A 22,277-nucleotide genomic window follows, 5' to 3' on the forward strand; every position below is an offset into this window, starting at 1 on the left:
TTTATAGTCTGAATAAAGTGCTCATCAATCCACCTCTGGTCTGTCTCCAGTGGAAAAGTTCGGGTTGTCATCAAAAGGGTAATCTGTATTTTTCCAGCCGACTCACCCCTGGGAGGCAACGGCAGTAAAATCAGTGAGGCGACAGAAGTGTCCGCGGCTGACTGTCGCTGCAGGCTTCCTGCGCCTCATTTCCCAGGACACCAGACTTCTGGGATGCCCCCCTCTCAGCCCCAGCACACTGGCCAAAGGTGGTACAGGGCAGAGGAGAAAGGCAGCCATGTCGCTTGGACTACTGGGCCTGGAGTAGTGGCAGGCACTGTCCATGGCAGGCCCATGGGCTCTTGGTTGAAACCTAGGGCCTATGAGCTGCCTTGTGCAATTCAGGGGCCCCTAGTCAGTGGCTGCCATTTTGGATGGTGCAGGTTTTTTGCAAATCCCCATCATGAAAAGTTCTAGAAGGACAGTGTTGCCCTAGGGTGACTGAGGGGAAGTGCTGCCCCTGATGTTGCCAAAACAGGAGGGGCTGGGGGCCGAGTCAACAGGTTCAGAGGAGCGAGGCCTGCCTGCTTCTGCCTCTTCAACTCTGGGCATTTTCTGGAAGGAAATGCGTTCTCTGAGGCAGCTGTGACTGCTGGCCCCTGGCTGGGGAAGGGAACGCCCTGGGAACACTCTTTCTCGGGAGGTGACATATCTTGGGACACAGGATGCTTTTGCCAGATCACCCACTGAGTCCATCCTGGGGAAGGTAGACACAGGTGAACCCCCCAAAGTGGCTGTATATGGCCCTTACCATGTGGGACAAATAACCACTAGAGGCTGCTCCTTACTGGAACCAAAATGCGGGAGACTGAGAAGGTGAGGAAGGCACCTGCTGGGGGGAGGCAGAGAGGAGGCCTGGGAGATGAGGTGATGGAGGGGGTCCCTTCTGGAAGACCCATGCTACGTCCATCCGCCTCCCAAGCTGGCATGGCTACTATGGAGCCCCTCATTGTCTGTTCCACGGCTGCCCTCTGTGCTGGAATGGCCTATTTTCTTTAAATTCCACATGTGATAAAGGGTTGATGACTGAGTGATACAAGTCACGTGAGAAAGTGCCCTGGTTATGTGATGTCATCCTCTATCCACTTAACACTACACTAAACCGGGGGAGGAAGGCCGCAGGCACAGGGGGCGCCTGCCACTGCACCCCTGCAAGGCTGGTGAGGTGCACGTGCCTGACAAAACCACAGAGTTCACGATGGACACGAGAGAGTCATTTTCTGTATTACTGGAATAGGTAGGACGTGTTGTCCCCCAGGAAACAAATGACCAGATGCACCTCCCAACAGGGAGGCAGTTCCCACCCGCCCCAGGCACCCCAAGATCCTCCTGGGCCGTAGGTCTGTCCTTGCAGGCCTGGCATCTCCGGGAGCAGGACACGCTGGTGCCAGGCCCGTCCCGGTTCACGTGGAGACCTGTGACTCGTTCACACCTGGTCAAGGACTCCGGCGCTGAGGATGGCCTGCTCCACGTGGCACTCCTCTGAGGTGACCGCCGAGCGGAGGGCGCCCACCACGTGCCGCACCTCGGGCGGGAGCGAGCAGTTAGAATGTTCCAAAAACTTAGCCACCAACACCCTGGTGTCTGCATAGGCCTTGCTGGCCACTAAAGCGTGTGGCTGCTCTTTGGAGACCGTCTGTAAGGCCTCTGGCTTTAACCGTGCGTCGGTTTTCCAGGCCTGTGATTCCCCGGGAGATGAAAAGGGGTGCCGATGCGCACAAGCGGCTGTGATGGAGCGAGACAGGGAGACTGCAAAGCAAGGGAAAAAACCCAATTTGAAAACCATGCAACAAAAGGCAGCTGTTACATATATTCTTCTGAAAGCACACACAAGGTGGTTGGGGACACCCTCTCTGCTGGGGTTCCTGGGTTCCTAGACTCTGTTCCACATGGTCCCTGCTTCCCCCGCACTGCAGACGGAAGGGCAAAATGTGAAGATGGGCAGGGCCAAGGCAGGGGTCCCCCATCTCTCCCCCTCTCTGCTAGAATTCCTCAGCACGCAGAGAGGGTCCAGGGGGAGGGGCTAGTGTTGACCCTTCCCAGTTTCCCCCTGATCAGTGACCTTTGCCTTTATGGGTCTGATGGCATCTAGAGATCACCTGCCTACAGACGAGAGCTGGGGCTCGCAGAGGGGCAATAAGAGACCCCTCCGCCATGCCCTGGGGCAGATGGCAGCCACCTCTTAGAGAGCAGCAGAGTTCAGGGTGCTCAGGCAGGGCCTGATTTGCCTCAGCTAAGTTTCAAGTCACACAGAGTAGACACATTCTGGGTGACTGGGGGATTAGGGGAGGCAATGAAGTCATTGGACAACTAAGCAGGAGAAAGCAAACAGCTCCTATGTGGCGCCAGTCTCTGTCCAAATAGAATCTCCTGACTACAGGGAAACAAGCAGCTGTCACGATGTTCTAGTACTTATAGGATCTCTGTCTCCGCAGCTCCTTCTTCACCGAGAAGGGCAAGGAAGGAGGGCTGTTCTTTCAAGAACCAGGCGACTGGAGAACTCATGTTCCCACCTGACACTGTGAGAGGCTGGATTCAGACACAAGGCAGGCAAGGACCGCTAGCCCCCCAACCCCCGCCCCCCAATTTGCAGCAGGTGTCAACGTGTCTTAGAAAAGGACGACCTCACCAGTCCCCAGAGCCCGGGACAGTCCTGCTTCAAGGTCCTGGCTGCAGGAGGGGGTGTTCGAAGAGGAATCACCTTAACCAGAAAGAGAATTTGGTTAACACGTGAAGGGAGAAAGGAATTTTTGATGCCAACACTACAATAACCCTCCCCAGACGAGAAATATATTATTTCAGATGCTTGTCTGGCAACTGAAAGCAGCAGAGGAAAACTGAACTTGACCAATGGGCCCATGGTCAGATACAACAGGAACAGCCCTGCAGCTGCACCCACGAGGGGGCAGCAGTGTCTCCTGGGGGAACGCCGTCCCAGCCTGGCCCCTCATAGCTTGGCCGGCCATGCCAGAGAGGAGCCCGGGGCCCTTCGGTGGAATGCCAGCTGCCTCGGAGGGTCTCCAGGGACCTGGGGAGGAACATGCCTTCGAGGTGTGGAACAGAAACTGGTCTCCACGACCCCAGAGGAGGCTGAAGCAACAGGGCAGGGTGATAGTATGTGTGGGTACACCTTGTATAATCTAACTTCCGATCCCCTTTGTCTTCATCCCTAAAGTGTCACAGGTTGCAGAGCACAAATTCCACTGCAGGGGACAGGCCTGCAAGAAAGCCATCGGGGCATCGCAGAGCGGGACATCCGAGGGCATGGGAACCTCAGCAGGTGAATGTGGTCATGCATTGAGCCTAACGGGGCAGAGGGTAGGTCTGATCCTGGAAAATGTCAGCAGAGGGGACCCTCTTAGGGGAAGATTTGGAAGGAGCCTTCTGGACAAAAGCTGGCAACTAAATGCAGGAGGAGCGGGCAGAGACAGACGAATGCTGGTCCTGGCGCCTGCAGATGAAAAAAGGGATGCCATTTCTACCAGGAGGGCACCTATAGGCAACTGATTGTTGGGGGTTTCTGTTTCCCTGCAGGGATGCAATTCTTCTGTGGTCACTGGGCTGACCCTGGGCTCTGCCTGGGCCCCGGAGTGGGCATGCAACCTGCAGGCTTATGTAGAGGGGGCTGGCAAGCCTGTTGGGACAGCAGGGGCCATCTCAATCCCCCTTAGGGGCCTAAGACATCAAGACCATGTTCCCAATGTAGTCCCTGCGCATGGTTCCCAGGGCCTCGCCCTGACTCTCAGGGGCCAGTGAGGCTGCAGTGTCCACGGCAGAGCTGGCACACACCGGGGACATGGAGGGCTCGGCGGGCCATACCTGCTGCACTGGATGCGCAAGAGGTGGGGTCGCTGGCGGACCGGGCAATGCGCCCAGATCCCGGCCGCACCCTCTTGCCCTGGACCAGGCCCTCTGGAGATGCGCAGCCTGCGTGTGGGGTGGGCGGTGGGGCGCCTGCCGGGCCTTCAGGGGTCGGGTGGCTTGGACCAGGCGCAGAGGCACCCTCGGATGCTGGGAGGCTTGTGCTGTCGGCTGGCGCTGCAAGGCAAGAGACATGGCGTGAGGGCTGGTGCAGGGGGAGCCTGGGCTGTTCTGAAGGGGTGACAAGAGTTATCTGTTGGCGGGGGCTCAAATTTGCCTCCTGGAGGTCTCCCATGGGCATGTGGCAGCCTTCCCTACCTACCCCAAACCTGGATTAGCCCTGAAATCTTGGGGGTGTGGAAACTCTGAACAGATTGATAAATGCTCTGGTTTGGAAAGGTTGGGGGACTCCAGATGCCCCCGTCTGGAATCATCCCTGAGGTTGGGGGTGGGGACTTGGACTTGCCACAAAAACTAAAAGTTGAAACCAGCCTGATCCCCATCAAGGGCACCCCTTGATCTAAAGCACAAGAGGTAGGGATTGGTGGTGCCAGGACACTCGATGAGCAATGTCCATGCAGGGAAATGGGAATTCTGGGTTCACCAGGGCATCCCTGCTAGGTTCTGATGTGTTGAAACCTGCTGAACCAATCAGGGTGCACCCCCATGGCCTGGAGTGCCTTCGAGCCTGGCAGGTGAGGTAACCCCCCAAAGCACGGGCCGGGCCAGCAGCCTCAGAACCACCTGGGAATGTGTCAGAGATGTGCATTCCCAGCCCTGCCCAGACCCGCTGAGTCAGAAACTCTGCAGGGGGTGGGGGGGTTTAGGGGGGATGAGAGGATGACAGGGTTTGAACCAGAGAACCCTTAAGTGTGCCAACCGCTGTTCTAGATGCCTGTGGTACCTGGCAGGCTAGGCCCAGCCCTTCCTACTCCGAAGGTGCACCCCCCATGGCCCCACTGCACCCCTGCTCCCCCAAGGGGCCGGATCAGAACATATTTTAACAAGTACCCCTCAGGACCTATGTGCACATTAAAGGTCAAGAAGCACTCACTCTTTTTCCCCAGACATCAGAGTTTGCTCCCCTGAGGCTCCTCGCCCTGCAGGGGTAGCTTTCAGGTGAGTGACCTGCCCAGGGACACTTGGTTAGAATCCCAGCAGCATGAACTCCTCCAGGGGTGGGAGGCTTTGAGGTGTGTCCCTTACATCTGCCTGTGGATCCCACGGGGAAACTGAGGAAAGTCTGACGTGTGTGTGACCTCTGTGGGCTTGCCTTGTGCAAAGGGTGTTTCAGAGGTCCCCTCCTACTTAACGCTCACCGTCCACCTAGGGCACCCTCACACCACAGCCGAGGAAATGCAGCAGAGAGAGGGCAGGGGACAGTCACCAAGCAGCCAGCGGTGGAGTTGGGTAGAAGATTCCAGAGCACTCTTGCTTAACCACCCCTCCGCTGCCTCCCGCTGCCCTCCCTGCTCTGCAAATGCTTTGGGATCATTAACAGTCCATTTAGGAAAACAGAGCAATGATCCGGACCTCACGCATCATGTGCAAAAAAAATAAAAAATAAAAAATTCAGATGATTGAGCCTTTTCTTTTCTAAGATAGTAAAAGGATAGAAGAAGAAAACAGATTTTCTCGGGGGTGGACAAAGACTTTTCAACATGATAGGAGCTATAAAAGAAAAGCTGGGTCAATTTATAAGTCTACCAGGAACCCAAATTACTGCAAGAGAAAAAAAGGGAAACTGTGTGTGTGTGTGTTGTGTAGGAGTGCGTATGTTGTGTAGGAGTGTGTGTGTGCTGTACATGAGTATGCATGTTGTATAATTGTTTTGAGTTATATGAATGCATGTTGTGTGCATATGAACATGTGTGTGGTGTGTGTGAGTGAGCATATATGGTGTGCATCTAAGTGTGACAGTGAGTGTGTCACTCACATGAGAGTGAGTATATATGGTGTCATCTAAGTGTGAGAGTGAGTGTGTCACATGTGTGTATCACGTATTCCTACAGGGTGATAATACCTTGGGGTGTCATCACCTCTGTTGGTGCTGGAGTAAACTAGTGCAAAGCACTTTGCAGAATGCCAAGTGGCCAATATATTAAAATCTAAAACACACCTTCCATGCAATCAGCAGTTTCACTTGGAGGAATTTATGCTAAGAAAATAACTGGGCAAGCGTTCAAACTGAATAAATAAATGTAGAAAAGAAACAACACTCTCCTGTATCATTAGAAACCCTTAAAATCAGATATTATCATTATTAACTCAATCAAAATCCTATCAAAATTGCACAGCAGTATATGAAATCATTGTGAATAATATTCATTCCTGCTGATCTGATCCCTCTAGATCCCAATTCTCTCTCTCTCTCTCTCTCTCTCTCTCTCTCTCTCTCTCTCTCACACACACACACACACACACACTCACTCACTCACTCACTCATGCACATGCAGCTTGATTTAGGGAAAACTGATATTGGATACTCTTGTCCCCATTTCATGTGACCTGATGAGTCTGGACACAGGCACATACCTTTGATCCCAGTTTCCTTAAAGTCAGTGATAAGCCAGTGCCTGAGTTCCTCCGGGGAATGCAGTCACAGAGGGACAAATGTGACCTAGCCCTGAACGTATATCTAATTAACAGACATTTATAAAATTAAGGTAATATCACAGCTAGAGGTTGGGGCCAGGCTGGCAAGTCTCATTTTGTTCGTCCTCAACCCGGTGTTATGCCTGATTTTACAACTGTCACAATCTTACAGGACTTCCAGTTTTTTACCTATGAGGTTACCAGTGTTTTCCTAATTAGTGTAAGATAATGCCTTTAGCAGGTGTAACATACTTTCCTCGACTCTTACTAATGAACTTCGTTGTCCCCATAGGTTTTAAGTGTTAGGAAAAGCAAAACTTGTCTTCAAGGCTAGAATTTTCTTTTTGTTTGTTTGCATTGTGCCATCCCCACATCTAAGGGCACACGTTTATGGCTCTTTATGTCAATGCTCTGCCAAAAGGCTGGGTGACTACAGCTGCCAGTCAAGACCTGGCAAGCTCCTTCCCTCCGCTCTCATCTGCATCCATGTCCTCCTTACTCTTCTGCTCTTGTAGTAGGTGAAAAAACAATAACAGAACCTTCCAGAAAAAAAGGTTAGAGCTAATAAGTGAGATCAGCAAAGTGGCAAGAAACACCCACCCGCAGGAAGGAATCTGTGTCCAATTTGAGTCACAGTTTGTCACAGAACTGAAACCCAAAGTGAAAACACAACATGATTTACAGCAATAAATCTGGAAAACCAGCAGTCTGGAAAACCAGATGGCCCGGGCCTCCCTGGTGGCGCAAGGGGTTAAGAACAGCGCTGTGAAGCTGCCCGCAGCCTCTGCAACACGAGTTCGATACCCGGCCGGCCAGGGAGAAACCCACATGGCGCAGCAGACCTCTCCTGTCTTGCCTGCTGCTTCCCTCAGCAGTGTACTTTGGTTAGTCTACCTGTTCTGTTCCCCACTCTGTCTCTGGTGAACCCTCTCACCCCGCTCCCGGCACCTCTGGCCTGCACCCCAGTTCTTGTATGCGTAAATAAATAAATTCTTTAAAAAAAAAAAAGAAATCAGATGGCTTGAGTGTACACGCAACAAAACCTGTCCAGGATCCGCATGCTGAGGACAAAGACGGATGAAGGGAATCCAGGAGGATCCCCGCCAGGGGAGACACAACCTGCTGACACATGGGCGCAGGCTCGGCTTTGGAAAGAAGGCGATTCTACCAAGTTGCTCCACAGGTTTAATGCAGTTCCTATCAAAATCTCAGCAAGGGGGCGGGAGGGAAGGGGAGAGGAAGGACTAGGGTCAAAATAAGGGGGGGGGTGCAATTATACGGGGAATATAACCAAAATGAAAATGCATACATTGTGCAAAAATGAAAAACGATGTAAGAATTATATAAAATAAAATATTGATTAAAAAAAAATCTCAGCAAGGTTTGTGGGGACAGGTGAGAGGATTCTAATGGAAAAGCACAGGCCCTGGAGCACCTGGGATAATGCTGACAAAGAAGAAAGTCCCTGGCCTGTTATTCGGGCATATTGTAGGTTGTAGGAACGCAGTGTGGGATTGGCTGACACACGGACCGATGGGAAGACAAGGAGGACACAGCAACAGCCCAGCACAACCAGGCCCAACTGAGTGTTGACAAAGGCACAAAAACAGCAAGCGGCCAGGAGCCACTGGACATGCCCAGTGGATCTTGACCTCAACCTCAGCCCCCATGGGAACCCTGTGGCAGGAGGCCCCACAGCCCTAACACTAGGATGCCCCATGCAATCCTGGTCATCTGTGATGGCGCCCAGACGCACTGCACTCCGAAGCACCCCTGGGAAAGACGAGGTCATTTCCAAATCCCACAACTGCAGATATCTGGGGCTCCTGTGACCCAGAGGTGGCCTCACAGACAGACAGGTCCTTCAGCTGGGGAGGGTCCTTTCTGGACCCTTCATTATTGCACAAGTTATCTGACTTGGGTCTCTGAATAAGTCTGCTCGCATAAGCCTCGCCCAGGGGCCTTAAGAAGAAGCCCCCTCCTACCCCCCGAAAATGCCCAGCCCTGCCCTTTGGCTCCCTCTGCTATGAAGCTTTCCTGCTGTGTTGGGCTCCTCTCCTGCCCCTGGCTGTGCTCTCTGGCTCCCACCCCATAGCTGGGATCTGGCATTTGCTTTTTACCCTTCAGTGCGCCCCAGGACACAACATCCAGCCTGGCCCAGCCCAGCCCCCTCCTGGGGGAAGAGCCAAGTAGACATCAGCCTGTATGATTTTTGTTCTGGAAGGTTCCCCAAGTTTTCTAAATCCACACCCATCAAGTAAGAGAGAAAGGGCACCTAAGGGAGGGAGCAACTCCCAACCTGCACCCCGAGAAAGTCTGAGGCCACCCAGGTATTGACCTCCTGGAGGCAGGTCAGGGAGAGAAGGTGGGAAACTTACATGGTACTTACCAGGAAAGGCGGTGGCATAGCCCATCTTCTTAAAGGGTAAGAAGTGGTGGGGGGCACAGCAGGAAGAGCAGACAGGAGGAGGGCGCCCCTGGGAACGGAAGGGTGTGAGCCCAGCACTGAAAGGGGTTAGTTACCTTGTGCGCTGAAGCCAGCGGTGGAGCCTGGGTCCCCGGAGCTGGACTCGGTCCCCGGCTGCTCTACACTCACCAGCTAAAGCAAGAGACAGAGACATCAGCGGGGGCTGGGGGTCCTCTGGCCTCGAGGGAACAAAGCACATCAGCTTCCAGAAAAAAAGGCTGACTTGACTTAATTTTTGTTACTGAAATGTAAACTAGATTTTAAAAATCAAAACAAGAGAAACGAAACGAAATCACTGAAAATGTTAGGATTTTGTCTAACTGATGACCAAGTCTAGTTATGTTTTTTATTGTGTTTACAGAGGTGATGGTGACTGACAACACTGTGTATGTTTTAGAGAGACAGACCTTGTCTTCTCACAGGGCTACGGAGGGACACACACCTTGAACCCTGGACAGCACAAGCTTTTTTTTCAATATTTTTTTTCAATAAATATTCAATTGACCCCTGAAGCCCGTGGCCAAAAATACAGAGAACACATGTCCTTCCCGATTGCCATAATAACATGTTCTTTTCTCTGGCTTGCTAGTATGTAAAACACAGACCGGACAAAACATGTGTTCCTAACTGTTTCTGTTATTGGTAAGTCACAGCCTCTGCCCTCGCTTCACACCCCTTCCACACCCCTTCCCTTCTGTTTGCCACCTGCTTCCATCCCAGGATGAGAAGACCCATGCTTTGGGCCAGCTGGACACAGGGTGGGCACTGAATAGCCTTGGCCTCCATTTGCTCTTTCTTCCCTTTTGGTTTCTGCAGATCGGATCAAGAGGTCACCCACCGGGCCGCTCTCTTGCTTGACCTCAGGCTCAGAGTCCAGGTCCCAGGGGCCATGTGACTGGGTCTTGTGGTCCCAGAGCAGTTAGATGTCCCACTGTCCTAGGCCAGCAGGCACCCAGAGCTTCCAGGGTGGTCGTTATGCTACTACAGCTTTCTTCTGGATCATTCTACCAGAGATGCCTTAGGCCTAGGCAGGGGAAAGACCAGGCCTCCATGCTGGGCAGGGATGGGGCACATCTGTCCTCCCACCCAATCCTCACCCGCCTGTCCTCTGATCAGCCCCCGTTCTACCCTGGGCAAGCACTTCTGTTTCAGTTTTGCCTTAGGGCACAATGGCCCCACCGGGCTGTGATGAATGCTGGACACACGTGTCCCTGTGCTATCTCAAAAAAAAAAAAAAAATGATGCCTGAATCTTCCTGTTATTTCAGAATTGCTTTGGGCACACACTTGCAAATAATGAGCTCTGGGGGAGGCCAGGGAAGGAGAGGCGGGCCCCTGTGGCTTGGTCCGATTCCAGCTCAGGTAATTACATTTCTGCCTCCCTGGTCTCCCCGCCACTTCAATCAGACAGCTGATATTCTTCATCTCTCCTCTTTCAACCAGCCTGGTGCTGCAGCAGGTGGCAGGCTGCAGCCCTCCCTCCCGCGGAAAGCGGGTGAGCTGTGCCCGCTACACGGGCCTGCGGGGCGTTTTAGAGGGCAAAGTCCCCCAGCAGAGAAGACCCAGAACAGCCTAAATGTTTCCTTTGATGCTACTTGTATAGACTACTGCACCCCCTGTTTTCCTTCCTCTGTGCTCCTTTTCTGCTGGGGAGGGAAGGGTAGGGAGGAGTCACAGGGCCAGCGGCACACACTTCCTATTTCACCACAATCACTATACGCCAATAACCAATTCCAGAAATCTCCCTCAAGAATCTGCTGCTAAATCACAAAGAAAGAACAATGCCCTTAAGGATTGTTAATTTCCACAACTCTCTTCGCTGGGGTGTGTGGCAATTCGGGAACCCACTGCTTGAGAAAAGTCTTCTGGTAATAAAGAAATATAAATAAAACAAGAGAGAGAAAATACAGAGTGGGAGAAGGTCAGGAGGAAATTGGATTCATTTTATATTGTGCAGGGGCGGGCCTGGCTTCCCTCTGGTTCCCTATCAAATTTGGTTTCCAGAGGAGACAGCTCCTGGGGGCACCTCTATCACCTCTTCCAAGCAGGGTGTCAAGAGTTTAATTTGAATTTGGCCTTCCCTGATGTCATAGGTCACCTGGCCACATGGGGAAAAAGCTATTCAATTCACGCAACGCTTTTTGATTAAATATAAAGGCAGCAGAAAAGATGGAGAAGAAATATATTCGTAGCACAGAACTTAAGTTAGAATCTGAGTTTGGCAATAACCGTGCATCACATAGTTCTCGCAGGTGATGGGGTCAGAGGGGTGTTGAAAGGAGGCCCCGAATGTATAACTTAATTTGGGACTCTCAAAGGTCTGCACTTACTCTCGACACGCTATTTTGCGATCGAAAAGTCAATTGGCATTTAGCCAGTTTTCCTCATCTCCCTTTCTTTTGGGGTGACTCTGCGGCTGAGACACCCCACATAGAAATTCTGAGTGTCTGGAATAAGGGTCCCACTACTAGAATCAGGTAGAACCGGATTTATAAAAAGCTGTTCTGGTGGTAGGGTCGGGGGGAGGGGGAGGAGAGGAAAGAGGGGCGTAGTCAGCTGTCGTGGAAAATGTGAATTAAGATTTTAGGCTACCATCCCCACGTAATCTTTTTTTTAATTTTTTTATTTTATTTTATTTTTAAGATTTATTTTATTTATTTATACAAGCACTGGGTACAGTCAGAAGTGGGGGAGGGTGAGAGAACTCACTAGAGCCAGAACAGGGAACAGAACAGGCAGACTGACAAAATACACTGCTGAGGGGAGCAGCGGGCGCGGCAGGAGAGGTCTGCGCACCATGTGGGACCCTCACCCAGTGGCCAGGGATCAAACCGGCGCTGCAGAGGCTGCGGGCAGCCCCGCAACCCGGCACTCAACCACTGCACCAGCGGGGAGGCCCCAATCCCCAGGTAATTTTGCAGACGCATCGCTTATATTTTGAAATGTAAAGCTCTGGTGATGGGAGATTTATGGGGAGAAATCAAATATTGTAAGAAAACAGAATGTAAAAAATACATTCTAATGTAAGAATTCTTTTGAATGTAAGAAAATAGAATGTAAGAAAATAGACTTAAAAAAATAAAACAGAATGTCAGGATCATTTTGTTTGAAAAAGTAAATAATAACTTTCAGCCACAGCTTCCGTCCCTTCTTCCCCAACACACGGCAAAGCAGACACAACCCACAGCTGTCTGCTTCTCCCTGGTGGGGCTGGCAGAGGCTCTGGAATCTCTGGCCAGGCTGACTGCAGAAGCAGGGAGGTCAAGAAATCCCGGGGCCTCCTTGCTGGCGCAAGGGGTTAAGCATAGCACCGTGAAGCTGTCCGCAGCCTCTGCAGCATGAGTTTGATCCCCAGCCGACCGGGGAGCTACCCATGTGGTGCAGCAGACCTCTCCTGCCTCGCCTGCTGCTCCTCTCAGCAGTGTATTTCAGTAGATCTGCTTGTTCTGCTCCCTACTTTGTCTCTGGTGAATCCTCTCACCCCCACACCTCTGGTCTGTACCCCAGTTCTTTTATGCATAAATAAATAAATCTAAAAGAAAAGAAAAAGAAATCTTGAGGTTGTGTTTTCCACATGGTTGTAGTGAAGTGGTTATTTAACATGATTTTAATAAATCTCATTTTTCTATGGCTCATGATGTCTAGCAACTTTGTGTCTAGTTACTGGTTCTGTTCACAGGCCCAAGCCTACCTAGAGTGTCAAGCCTGATTCATCCTCCGAAGCCCTCCAAAGGTTTTTTTTTTTTTCTGCTTCTGCCCTGTCTCCACAGTGGATTGTTAGTTTCACAAGGAGGGGATTCTGTCCAATCTGTGGTTCGGTCCCTCCCTGTAACATCAACTTGTCAACCATCCGGGAACAGCCAACTGGCAAATTCTCAAAAGCCTTCCCACTATAGAAAGTAATTCACTCCTTTCGATCTTGCTGGAAGCACAGTCTCACACCATGGGAAAGAGACAGACGTTGTAAACCAAGTCCAGAGGGAGCAGGCTCGTGTGGGCCCACGCAGGCGAGCGGGTCACAGCCACGGGCTCAGGCGGGAGTGCTTTTTCTTCCGCATTAAAAATCTCTTCCGAACAAGCCAGCAGGCACCTCCTGCCCTGTACATACCCTGCAGAGTGCAGGCTTTTCTCTCCTCTGTCTTCCCCTCTTTATCCAAACAAGTGCTGATAGGCAATTTATATGCCGTTTGTCCTAGCAAGGGGAAGTAATTAACCTCCACGGCCCAGCGTGGAGGCGCCGTGCTGTAAAGAGGGTCACTCCTTACTCCCAGTCCACGGGGAGGGCCTCCCAGGGGGGAGGGCAGCTGGTGGGCACAGCCGTCCCACTATGGAGTGAATGAGTTTCATCGACTTTCAGACTCCAGAGGTGTCTGTGGGATTGGAAAGTGCGCCCAGACTCGGGGGTCAAAGAGGATCAGGCCCCTCACCACCAGATGCTGCCCCGTTGCCTCCTCCCAGGTGGGCGGCCAGGAAAGGTGGCCAGGCACACACACCCACCCCATGCTTCTTCCGAGGGCAACGTTCGTGCAGGACTTGTATGCCGGCAACTTCTGAGTGGGGCCCAGCCCACACGAGGCAGGCCTCTGCTGTTCAAGGCAGTGGAGAATCCTCAAATGAGTCAGAGAATAGGGTCAGAACCATATGGCCATGCGCCAATATATTCACGTCTGGGAGAAGAGTCAAACAGGGACAAGCACTATCAACATCCTTCCCGCGTGCAAGGCAGTGCCTCGATGCCACACCCAAGTCCCGAGGCCACTTTCAGCACTGGGGTCCGGAAGGCCTGGGGGGCGAGGTCCACATACTTGTCCTCAGCAGTGTTCTTAGGGGTCTCATCATCCGGATGGAGAAGCAGAGGGCTCTGAGGAGAGGCAGGCCCACCACGGCCACAGGGGTTCAGGACTCTGGAATGGTTCTACAGCCTTGCCTCTTCTGGAAATGGGAGGAAGCGCTCACAGCAGGGAGGACGGGGAGCAGGTGAAGCTGGTCCCAGCCCCAGCGGGAAGCTGGGATTCTGTGATGCGGCAAACAGGGTGTCCATGGTGGGTGTGGGGGGTGGCAGAGTTCCCTCCTCTCCGCAAGGAGAGGCCCTCCCCCTATACCCCTTCTCCCACCCTGCAACTACTCCCTCAGCTACAGACTCAAAACCTCTGTGGTGGACCCAGACAGCGGCACTTGGTTGACAAGCACTCCACGACTGGGGTGCCCATGGCCTCCTCAATGCCATGCAATCTTGCTCCTGCTGTCCCACTGCAGTCCTCCTGCCAAGGTCATCAGCAGTCCCTTCACAGTGAGCCAGGTGGCCAGGGTCAGCCCTGCACAGCCTCCTGGCAGCCCTCGGCCTACCCCTTACTTCCTGACACTGGTTTGTGCGAGTCCGGCTTCAGGGCAACCTGGAGCTCTGTCTGTACTTCGACCTGTGCTGTGGGCCCCTTCTCCTCTAGCGTGGCCATTCCCCAGAGCACCTCCTCTCCTGGAACCCCACTCCCTCCTGGTTTCCCAGGTTTCAGTGATGCCTCTGCAGCTACCCCCATCTCTCTGAGGCCCCAGACCACAGCTCCCATCGCTTACGGACTCTCATTAGGACGTCCCAATGACCTTGGACTCCAAGGAGCCACGTGAGCAGGTCACTTCTAGCCACATCACACTCAGCCTCATCCTGCGTGGCCTTCTGTGTAGTGGGCACGCAGTGCTCTCTCCTCCTCTGAGCTTTGCACAGTGTTCCCCCTCCCAGGAGCATTTCTAGATACCCCCTGGCCCAGCCTTGCTTGCTCCCACTCAGCTTGGCCCTCTATTCCTCAAATATGGAATGGCCACCCCTGCCAGTCATGGTTTTGCCCATTTTCCTCATCTCAGTGCCCAGGGCCCAGAATTGGCTACAGATCCCATTCTGAGAGTGGTCCTCAGCTCCCCTGAAGTCACATGCCTCAGACAGGACCAGGGATCCAGAAGAGTGTTCTCATCTCCCCAGAAGATGAAGTGGCAAGGAATCAAGCCACGCTAGTCTTCCTGGTCCATGCCCCGAGCTCCACCACTGAGGCCTCTGTCCCCCAATTAGAACCTGTGGCAGCTCTTTCTGTACTGTGTCCCCAAAATACTGCTAGCAATAAGCTCAGTCCCTTCGGAAGGGAGCCAAAGGAAAAGCACAAACACTGGGGCTGGACTCCCCCAGCCTGGTTCTGCTCTGTGAGCCCATGGCCTCCTCTCCAGGTCAGGTGAGTAAGACCAGCATCCCACAGGCCCGCTGAAGGCTCAGAGGGGTGTGGCGCATGCCAAGGGCCTCAGTACCTGGAATCGGCTTTTCTGGGGCTGGGCCTACCTGGCTGGCTGGGGTCGGGCCCACGACGGCTTCGTAGGGCGGGGGGAGCTCGGCAGGATAGAGCAGGCCAGGGCTGTTGATGGCAACGTCATACAAGGTACTGAATGGCGAGGCAGCAAAGTCCAGGTGGAGGCCCCTGAAAAGGCAGAACCACGGAACTGTCACTCCCTGGGTAGGAGGCTGCATCTGGGGACAATGCACCTAATGTGTCAGAACATGGCTTGTCAGGGTGTCCCCTCATCCAACAATTGGGGTGTTTATGAAAGCAAAGCCTGGTCCACTATGCTTCTCTACCTTTTGTTTTTCTCCTGGAAAGATGGACATTTTCAACCAACTCCATTCAGATTAAAATAACCATACAACTGATTACGATCTTTAATTACATTTTACATGATCTCTGAATGACTCGAATTCAACAGCAGGTTTGTGTTTTTGGAGAACCTAACAGAGCTGCCGCTGTCTGGCTAGAGTTAATGGTTACTCGGCAGTGCTCCCAGCGGAAATGTTCCACCTCTGGCCTGTCCTCTGGCCCTCCCCTCTCCACTCTCTAATCAAAGGTGCTTCCCAGCTTGCTCTGCCCTGCTCAAGACTCCACTGAGAATGGACCTGGCCTTGCAACATGCCCCCCCTCCAAAAGGCTTCCATCTTGGGCAGTCCCCAGCATTGCTGAAAAGACCCACCTGTGGGCCTCGGCTGTGGGCGTACAGGTGTACTCTGGAGGGTAGTAGGGAGGCGGTGGCAGCGGGGGGACGAACTCATCGAAATCCAGGGTCTGGTGGAGAACGGTGCCGTGGGGGGTCAGGCAGGCAGGGCTGGCCGAGTGCGCCCTTTGTGGAAAAAACTGGAAAGCCAGAGAGAATCAGGGTTATTTGGGACATCATGTGTGGCTTGTGTCTAATTAAGCTAATTATAAGTAAGTGTTAATGATCCGTTTGCAACGTATGTAATTTCGACTGTCAAGCCTTGACGGCTAAACGAACTCTTTAAAAGCCATGGGGAGGGATGAACAAGGAGGGGGCCGCTGAGGCTTCATCACACTTGGTTTCCCACGCTGTGACGCAGAACGCCGTTTTCTGAGGACATGCTGCCTGGGAAGTCCTTAATTCTATCCCTACCATCAACCCTGTCTCTTTTGATTATGGTGCTCAAATGCCAGGAGTCAAAGGGTGCCTGGGGTCCCCGGTTCAAGGCAGCCCTCCCTGAAGTGGCTCATGAGAAAACACAGGGCCCTCCAAGCTCCTCTCCTGCCCTCCCCCCATTTAACACATTAATGGACCATTTTTCGAATTACTTTCATGACGGGTGCCCTCTGGACACAGAGCATCCCTTCCTATTCTGCACTTCCAGGGAATCACACATTTTGTAAAACACAGCTCTGAGAGAAAGGAGGATCCTTTAGGAATGCCAGAACATTCTGTGGGGCAACTTGAACACTGAGCTGCTACTCAAGCAAATCCAGGAAAAGTCACTTAAAATGCATGCTGTGTCTGCCGAGCTGGCCATTTCTGTCCGTGGGGAGCCCTCATCACTGGTTCCCTTCCTGACCTCTGCTCACTGTTCCCCAGAGATACCCGTGGTGTGGTGTGGTGGTTACCTGCGATGTTAGACATTGCTCCAGCTCCAACCAACACCTCACTGTGAGTGCCCACAGGGCCTGGCCTACATGAACTTGACATTCTGGGCCTTCCAAATACAGTGGGGCAAAGGAAAGAGTGGAGCAGGGTAGGGAGAGGGTGAGACCAGGACCCAGAGTTGACTGGCTGCAGCCATTAGGAAATGATGAACTCTCTAAGCACCTGGGCACTACGAAGTGTTACTGAAGAAGATGGCATTTGAATGGGCATGAAAGACTGGTAGGACTATAAGGCGTGGGCTTGCAGGGAGGTGCTCCAGGCTCAAGAACAGGTGAATCAGTGAAAGATGTGTTTAAGAAAAGCATGTGTTGGGCCTCCCCTTGTGGCGCAGCAGTTAAGCGCTGGGCTGCCAAGCTGCCCGCAGCCTCTGCAGCGCCGGTTCGATCCCCGGCCACCAGGTGAGGGTCCCACATGGCGCGCAGACCTCTCCTGCCGCGCCCGCTGCTCCCCTCAGCAGTGTATTTCGTTGGTCTGCCTGTTCTGTTCCCCGCTCTGTCTCTGGTGAATTCTCTCACCCTCCTGTGCTTCTGACTGTACCCAGTGCTTGTATAAATGTATGGATGAATCTTTAAAAAAAAAAAAAAAGAAAAAAAGAAAAGCATGTCTTTAAGTTCAATCTTAACTCTGGGGGCACAGGGGAGCCAGTGAGTATGCTAAAGCTGCATGGTGGGACATGCCTTCTGGAGGCAGAGGGTAGGGCAATCTGGAGTGGACAGATTCAGCATTGTAGAGCATTTTTGGTGGGAGTACAGTGAGATCATGATTCGGAGAAAGACTCAGTGCTCTGAAGTTAGTGTCCCCTAGACTAATGGGGGCAGAATGGCAACCATGTCCAAGCACCAAACACATCGGACTAAAAATGGCTCCTGTGGATCTGTTAACACACAGAACACACTCCCTGCCTTGCCAGCGGTCTGAACCCTGGCTTTGTTTGTTTAATTGTCTGAAATGGAGGTGAATCAATGGATATGAGTGGGTCGAGCAGGGGCCTGCCGTCCTCTACCTTGGAAAGCTGTTAGCCCTGATTTTTACTGCACCAGGCTGAGCAGCAAGGACAAGACAAACCGTCCTTGAGGCCTAATGGGGAAATATTTTGAATTAGTCTCTATCAGAAATTAGAAAAAAATCAATAACATACTCAAGCATGAAATGCAAAAGTCCAGACGCTTTCCTATTAAAGGTACATTTCCAGCAGGAATGAGAACAAGTATTTTCACGACAGCAGCAAGGAGCTCGGGATGATCTTATTAGCAGGTTTAAATGAGGAGATGCGGCCAAACACCAGAGGCTTTTCAAAGGCTGAACAGCAGGCTCCGCTTCTTCTCTGAATTCCAGATTGCTTTTCCAGTGGCTGGTGAGCTGGCCTCATCTTTGTGGAAGCATCTCAGACTCAGTTCCTTTCAAATAGAGCTTTCTCCTGGCTCTCCAGCCTCCACAGCGGGAAGCCTGCAAGTCACACCCACCTTCCCACCCTCGAGACCTGGGCAGAGCACGTTTGAAGCCCAAGGTCACTGGGACTGGACTCTGAGAGGCTCAGGCCTGGCAGTCCCACTTTCCAGTGGCCCAGGTCAGCTGGCTTCCTGCTTGATTCAGCCAACAGGGGGTGTGAGAGGGATTCTGGAAGGCAGCCCCCAGAGAAGAGGGGGTTCCTGTTGTCCTGCTCCCTCCCCACTCCCTCTCTGTCCTCCCAACTCTAAGCTGTTTCTGTGGTTGTCTCTGTGCAACCTCTGCACCCCTTTGTTTCTTGACTTTTCCACATCTGGATAACAAGCTCCCCATATTAACCACTGAAATTCCAAAGGCATGTTCTTTTCCCTGCCTGGGCCCTGACCATGTGGGACTGGCTGTGTTTTATCAACTCCATGTCCTCTGGGCCAAGTCTGGTGGTGAGGCACGGCAGGGGTTCCAGAAGCCTTGAAGAGGTAGATGTAGGGGTAGCTTCCGGCTGCATGGCCTCCTATATTCAGGCCCCGTCCTTTTCCTGCTGGAGCAGCGAATGTATCTCAGCCCTCCTCTTTCTCTTGAATTCTGTGTGCATTTACTGCAGAGCTATCTCTAAACCTAACAAACGAAGTCACTCCCACTGAAAACGCTTTTATGCTGAGACCTCTACTCCCCGAATTCCAGCCAGTTTCCAGTTTCCTACCCTCTACGCAACCAGTGCCCCAAATCCTCCCCCCACTACCAAACATGGTTTGTTCCTTCTTCCTGGGCACGTCTCCCCTTCTCACCTGGAACCTTCCAGTCATTCTTCAGGACATAGAAAAGCGTGCCAGGCTGGTCCAGCCCTGCCCACACCCAAGCCAGGCTGCAGATCCACTGCCTCCCATTTACACACTTATCTCCAGGTGCAAGGTCAGGGCATGGTGGATGGAAAGCAGGCTCAGAACCATCCCTTCTTTCCCAGGTGGCCTTGGGCCATCTGTAGTGGTCTTGTTTCATACGTGTGACACCCCTGTTCCTGGCTAGCCGAGCTGCGGTGTCGCACACCAGGTGTGAATGTCACTATTCCCAGCCCTCATCCACAGAGGAGTGCACATTTTAGAGCCTTCACGTGTCTAAAAGGGAGATGCCCCTGCTTTGTGTCTGCTCTGGGGAGAGAAAATCCCCAATTAGGTGTTTGCTGCCCTTCTAAGAGCTTCTGGAAATGGGGTAAGGGCTTACAACACTGGGGCTACCTGACCCAGGGCAGCTAGCTTCCCAAGGCCCACTTAAAACAGAGCCCCTGAAATTTATGTCCATCATTACAGCCCAGAGTCTGGGGTTCAAGGGTGACTGTGAAGAGGTCAGTGGGTCTGGGGTCTGGTCTTCAAGGACTGGCTGACCACAGAGGGCCCCCCAAGACTGTGAGTCTTCTTCCCTTCCCTGACCCCACCAGGGTCGGTCGTGATCATTTCTCAGTCACAGACCCAGATGGCAGGTTTGTGGCTCCAACGAAGGCCTGTATCATAAATGTTAGGTGGCTCCTCCACCCCCATACCCCCAACGTTTGCCATGGGGTGAAGGGTGGCAAGCAGGACAGGCTGGCAGGACCCTGGAGACAAGTTTTCTTAATCCACCTCTCCTGGGTGAGCTGGAGCACCCTCTGCACTCCAGAACCTAGGGTGATGTTGCCCATCTGCAGCCCCCTGCTTCTCAAGTCTCCCCACTAGCTCCAGGTGAGTGCCATGCTTACCTGGGGCCACAGGAGTGTGTTCCCCAACAGGTTAGGGCCAGTTGTAGTTGCTCCTACAGTGCATGATGAACAGGAATGTAGACAAAAAAAGCCTGCTCCTGCTATTAAACCCAATAGAATGTTTTGGAAAGATTGGGCAAGGTAGAGTGGCTAAGTAGAGACTACTGCCAAGTTAGGTCCTAGCCAGGTGGTTGTGGAGAGAGAAGGATCATAAAACACCTAAGGGAGTTCTGCCCACAGATTCGCATGTCTCCCTCCACTTTAAAGGAACTAGATCTGGAAATCATCATGGTGCCGTTTCCATGAAGTTCTTATAACAGACACAACCTGATACACCAAACAGACCCTTAATCAAAGGGAAGATCAAGGCCCCTGGTCCAATAATTGGGAACAAATATTCACGTGCACACTGAAAGCCAAAATAAATGTTGGCGATGTGTAGCATCATTCTTCTGCTGTCTGCTGTAACTAGCTTTCTGGAGAACCCAGACACCCATCAGTCCTAGTCCAGCAGACAAGGAGCACTTCCTACCCAGGGGTGTTGCTGTTAGACCCAGAACTCAAGGAAGGTCGCTGCAAGGCCAAGGAGAGCTGGCCTCACTGGGCAGCTGGGCAGGCCCTGCACTGGGGTAAGGTGGGGAGGTGGAGATACTTATGTATCCCAATGATTCTGGGGCTTCCAGGGGGTGGTGTTACCTCTCTCCTTGACTGACCCGCACTCTGGCTAGCTCTACAGGCAAAGGTACTGGTCTGTGAAAGGCACAGCCTACTATTTGCACTTTCTACAGGCATTCTCAAGCTTAGGATCATATACGAGGAAGTTAATAAGCAAGTGCCTAGTGGAGATGCTTATAATAGCAGCTGATGTCCCTCAGGCTACAGTAGCTGGCAATAAAAACAAGTGGGAAGGAAAATAGTGTAATGGAAAACTAAAATTGCAATTAAAAAATAAAACTGAAAATTTGGGATGATAGACCTTCTGGAGGTAAAAGCTTTCAACAGTAAACTCTATCAATAAACTGAATTTTTAAATTTTATAATCTGATTGCCTTTTGCCACTGTTTCCAAACAGGTTAGAGTAATTCAGTTTTATGAATTCTGACAGTAGACATAACACTTTGAATTTCATGTATACATGCATTCATTATATAAGTCCCAAACACTGTTAGTGATCCCCAAACGCTGGTCCAGACAGAAAGGAATTTGGGGTTCTTTTCATGCCTTTGCTGTGGGTCACAGTCTGCTGTCTGGAGAATTAGGGTCTTTCTTGCATAAAGTACACCTGTGAGACATTAGCTCACCTCCCACTTCTATGTTTTTAAAGTGGAGCTCAACTTAAAGATGTTTGTGAAGCAATGTGTATGCAAATACCACTTTTTCCCCCCGTTTTTATCCCAACCCTCACTGTTGTTGCACCCACTGTTGTTGCACCCACTCCTAAATTGATAGCAATATATTTGGTGAGCCTCTTTCACTAAATCTTTCCAAAGCACTCCATTTTGTTGTAATAGAAATAATAATCTTTTTGCAGTCGTATTTCTTGATCTGCATAGCACATGTAATTACAGTCCAGTATCACTGGCATAAACTGGTTTGGGAATAAATACAACCATCCCTCTGGAAAGCTTGTGACTCAGCCACTGGGAGCAGAAATGGTGCTGGAGTGAGCTGCTAAGGCAGCTGCTGGGGTGGGGTGGGGTGGGGAAGGAGGGGGAGGGGGTTGTGCTGTGGGTGCAGACAGCGCCTCCTACAGGACAGATGGAGAACCACAGTTAACTGGCTAGTTGGTTCCACATAGGCTGTTAGGACAGTTACACTGCATGCACCAGGAGCTGGCAGCCACACCGTATACGGGGGCATCACCCTAATCAACAGCAGGAAGCAACTCGAGCATCCACAATAGAGAAATGGCATGACATCCCTACTATGGACTCCTGCAGATATTAAAACCTCTTGCTGTGCATAAACCTAGATGAATGTCCACTGCCCATGGGAGTTTCAGCCTACAAAATCAAGCTGCAGAGTAATATAAACATGTGACCCCATTTTGGCTAAAAGGAAAGAATAAAGGTAGGAATAAGGAAAAGGAGGGAGGAGGGAAAGGAAAAAGGAAAAAAGGAAGCTAGATTCTCTGTATTAATACAAGCACTATGAAATCGAGAAAGAAATGGAAGGATTCACTGCAGTT

At 51.8% G+C, this 22,277-nt stretch overlaps 1 protein-coding gene across 1 annotated transcript in view; it reads right to left on the bottom strand.

Moving 5' to 3' along the window:
• Positions 1-1,465: 1,465 nt before the first annotated feature.
• ENTREP2 (endosomal transmembrane epsin interactor 2) overlaps positions 1,466-22,277 on the bottom strand; it is a gene marked incomplete at both ends in the record, with an annotated part of 270,257 nt that continues 249,445 nt past the window's right edge. Inside the window, 6 exons of the mRNA XM_084253053.1 lie at positions 1,466-1,788; positions 2,669-2,740; positions 3,859-4,077; positions 9,019-9,094; positions 15,281-15,416; positions 15,961-16,121. Of these exons, the coding sequence (XP_084109179.1) occupies positions 1,466-1,788; positions 2,669-2,740; positions 3,859-4,077; positions 9,019-9,094; positions 15,281-15,416; positions 15,961-16,121 (987 nt within the window). The remainder of the gene's footprint in view (positions 1,789-2,668; positions 2,741-3,858; positions 4,078-9,018; positions 9,095-15,280; positions 15,417-15,960; positions 16,122-22,277) is intronic.

Source organism: Talpa europaea, assembly GCF_964194135.1.
Source record: "Talpa europaea genome assembly, chromosome: 14".
In the NCBI taxonomy this organism is placed as follows: domain Eukaryota; kingdom Metazoa; phylum Chordata; class Mammalia; order Eulipotyphla; family Talpidae; genus Talpa; species Talpa europaea.